At 51.4% G+C, this 2,651-nt stretch overlaps 1 protein-coding gene across 7 annotated transcripts in view; it reads right to left on the bottom strand.

Annotated features, from left to right (window-relative positions):
* Positions 1–2,651, bottom strand: part of PIDD1 (p53-induced death domain protein 1) — a 20,308-nt gene that overhangs the window by 7,980 nt on the left and 9,677 nt on the right. The window contains exons 5-6 of one of the 7 annotated variants that reach the window (XM_027904615.1): positions 1,058–1,259; positions 270–398 (exon numbers count right to left, since the gene is read on the bottom strand). The exons of the other annotated variants lie outside the window; for them this stretch is intronic. Of the exons in view, the coding sequence (XP_027760416.1) occupies positions 270–398; positions 1,058–1,259 (331 nt within the window). The remainder of the gene's footprint in view (positions 1–269; positions 399–1,057; positions 1,260–2,651) is intronic. 7 annotated transcript variants of the gene reach the window in all.

Consider the following 2,651-nt stretch of genomic DNA (forward strand, 5'->3'; position numbering starts at 1 on the left):
ACAATTTAGTACAATAAAGGCATGGAAATAAGGACCAGTATCAGCAAAGAAGATGAAAGCACTAGAACAGGGATGAAGCATGGCAGGCTGCAACTCACCACTTTCAGGAGACAAAACTCCACGAGAGAGGAAACCTGGAGCTGAAATCCACTACATTTTATAACAGCTGGTCAAAATACAGCTTGTCAGGTGTTTCAAATGGGCTCACTCTTGGCTGGGCAAAACCAAAGAGCACCAATGTGTGTCACTGGTCATTTCAATCTGCTCACCATTGATCCCCTCTTCTGCTCCACTCTCGTTCTCAGATCACTCCAGCTCTGCCCACTGAAGGTCCGAACTACCACCTCATTCTGGTGAAGGATTTGAGGTGGGACAAATGGAATCCATATCTGCACCTCCTGGCAAAAAAACATTCCTGTGAGACACGAGTAGAAAGCATAAAACAAAGCCCAGCTCTACTTCCTGTGCAAACAAGAAGGGGGAAGGTGAAGCACAACCCGTATGCAGGGAGTGCAGGAATCTGCTCTACCCGGCAGTCTCTGGGGAGGTGACAGGAGATGTCAGGTCTGCTTTGGAGTGAGGCAGCAGGAAAATTTCAGCAGCTTCTGGGCAGAAGGGGCAAAGCAACTTCTGCAGTGAGCTGCTGTTAGCCACAATGGGGCTGGGGGTGTAACTACTCGCCAGCTTGAATGAAAACCACACAATCAGACACTTATAGAAGGATGCAAACCATTCTCTTTGCAAGCTAAGGCCAGATACTGGAACAGCACTTATCCTCTGGCACAGCAGGAGGGTTGTGAGTGAGAAAGGTTACAGCTCAGCTGAATGAGGAGCAGTGGGGAAGGCAAAGGCACCAGGCCAGCACAGCACCAGAGAAGCTGGCTGTGTCCTTTCTGAGTCTTTGCAGTGCCTGTCTTTGAAAGGCAGTCCTGTAGATATTTAAAAGCAGCAGTTATGGGGGTAGGTGTCTCAAAAGTCCCAAAAGGCTCTCTCAGAAGGCCCTGATGAGCTGCTGCAAAGGCAGATTTATCAGGAGGTGACCTAGATGTGTCCTCACCTGCTGGAATTTGATCCCATGAGGCTGCAGCTCCAGGACCCTACTCAGCAAGACATCGTGGTGTCTAAGCTTTACCCACTGAGGGTCCGGTTCGAGGATTCGGAAGCTGATCCGCAGAGTATCAGAGGCAGCCCCCGGTGGAAAGCAGAAATGGATGCCATAGGGCAGGACCACTTCGCAGCCTTCAGAGGTGACAAGAAAGCTTCTAAAAGAAATGCATGAATGTATGACACTATGCAATGACTTCAGCCCTCCAAAACTCAACAGAAGAATCTCATACTTGTGTTTGACTGGCCTACTGAGGCTATAAGCCTACACATTCCTGCAATGCAATACCCACCTTGCACCAATCTTGTCTGGGACCTTGTCACACCACAGTAATATAAGTTCTTCATAACAGAGGCTTACCTGTTCTTTCCCGATCTACAGGAGAGTCTTCTTAGCCCTCTGGCACTGGATTCATCTGTGGCAATAAGAATCATAGAATCATAAAATTAACTGGGTTGGAAGAGACCTTTGAGATCATCAAGTCCAACCCTTGATCCAACCCCACTGTGATTACTAGATCATGGCACTCAGTGCCACATCCAGCTTCATCTTAAAAACCTCCAGGGACAGTGAATCCACCACCTCTCTGGGCAGGCCATTCCAATGCCTGATCACTCTCTCTGTAAAGAACTTCTTTCTAATATCCAACCTAAACCTCCCCTGACAGAGCTCAAGCCCATGCCCTCTTGTCCTACTGCTGATTGCCTGGGAGAAGAGACCAACCCCCACCTGGCTACAACTTCCTTTCAGGGAGTTGTAGAGAGTGATGAGGTCACCCCTGAGCCTCCTCTTCTCCAGACTAAACAACCCCAGCTCCCTCAGCCTCTCCTCACAGGACTTGTGCTCAAGTCCCTTCACCAGCCTCGTTGCTCTTCTCTGGACCTGCTCCAGCACCTCAATGTCCTTCCTGAACTGAGGGGCCCAGAGCTGAACACAATACTCAAGGTGTGGCCTCACCAGTGCTGAGTACAGGGAAGGATCACTTCCCTGCTCCTGCTGGCCACACTGTTCCTGATCCAGGCCAGGATGCCATTGGCCTTCTTGGCCACCTGGGCACACTGCTGGCTCATGTTCAGCCTCCTGTCAATCAGCACCCCCAGATCCCTTTCTGCCTGGCTGCTCTCCAGCCACTCTGTGCCCAGCCTGTAGCGCTGCAGGGGGTTGTTGTGGCCAAAGTGCAGGACCCGGCACTTGGCCTTGTTGAACTTCATCCCGCTGGAATCAGCCCAACTCTCCAGCCTATCCAGGTCCCTCTGCAGAGCCCTCCTGCCTTTCAGCAGGTCGACACTCCCTCCCAACTTGGTGTCATCTGCAAATCTGCTGATGATGGACTCAATCCCCTCATCTAAATCATCAGTAAAGATGTTAAACAGGACTGGGCCCAGCACTGATCCCTGGGGAACACCACTGGTGACCGGCTGCCAGCTGGATGCAGCCCCGTTCACCAGCACTCTCTGGGCCCGGCCCTCCAGCCAGTTCCTGACCCAGCACAGAGTGCCCCTGTCCAAGCCATGGGCTGCAGCTTTTCCAGGAGTATATTATGGGA

Source organism: Empidonax traillii, unplaced genomic scaffold (assembly GCF_003031625.1).
Source record: "Empidonax traillii isolate 1590-97213 ecotype Southwest subspecies unplaced genomic scaffold, ASM303162v1 scaffold1069:size343330, whole genome shotgun sequence".
Taxonomy (NCBI): Eukaryota; Metazoa; Chordata; class Aves; order Passeriformes; family Tyrannidae; genus Empidonax; species Empidonax traillii.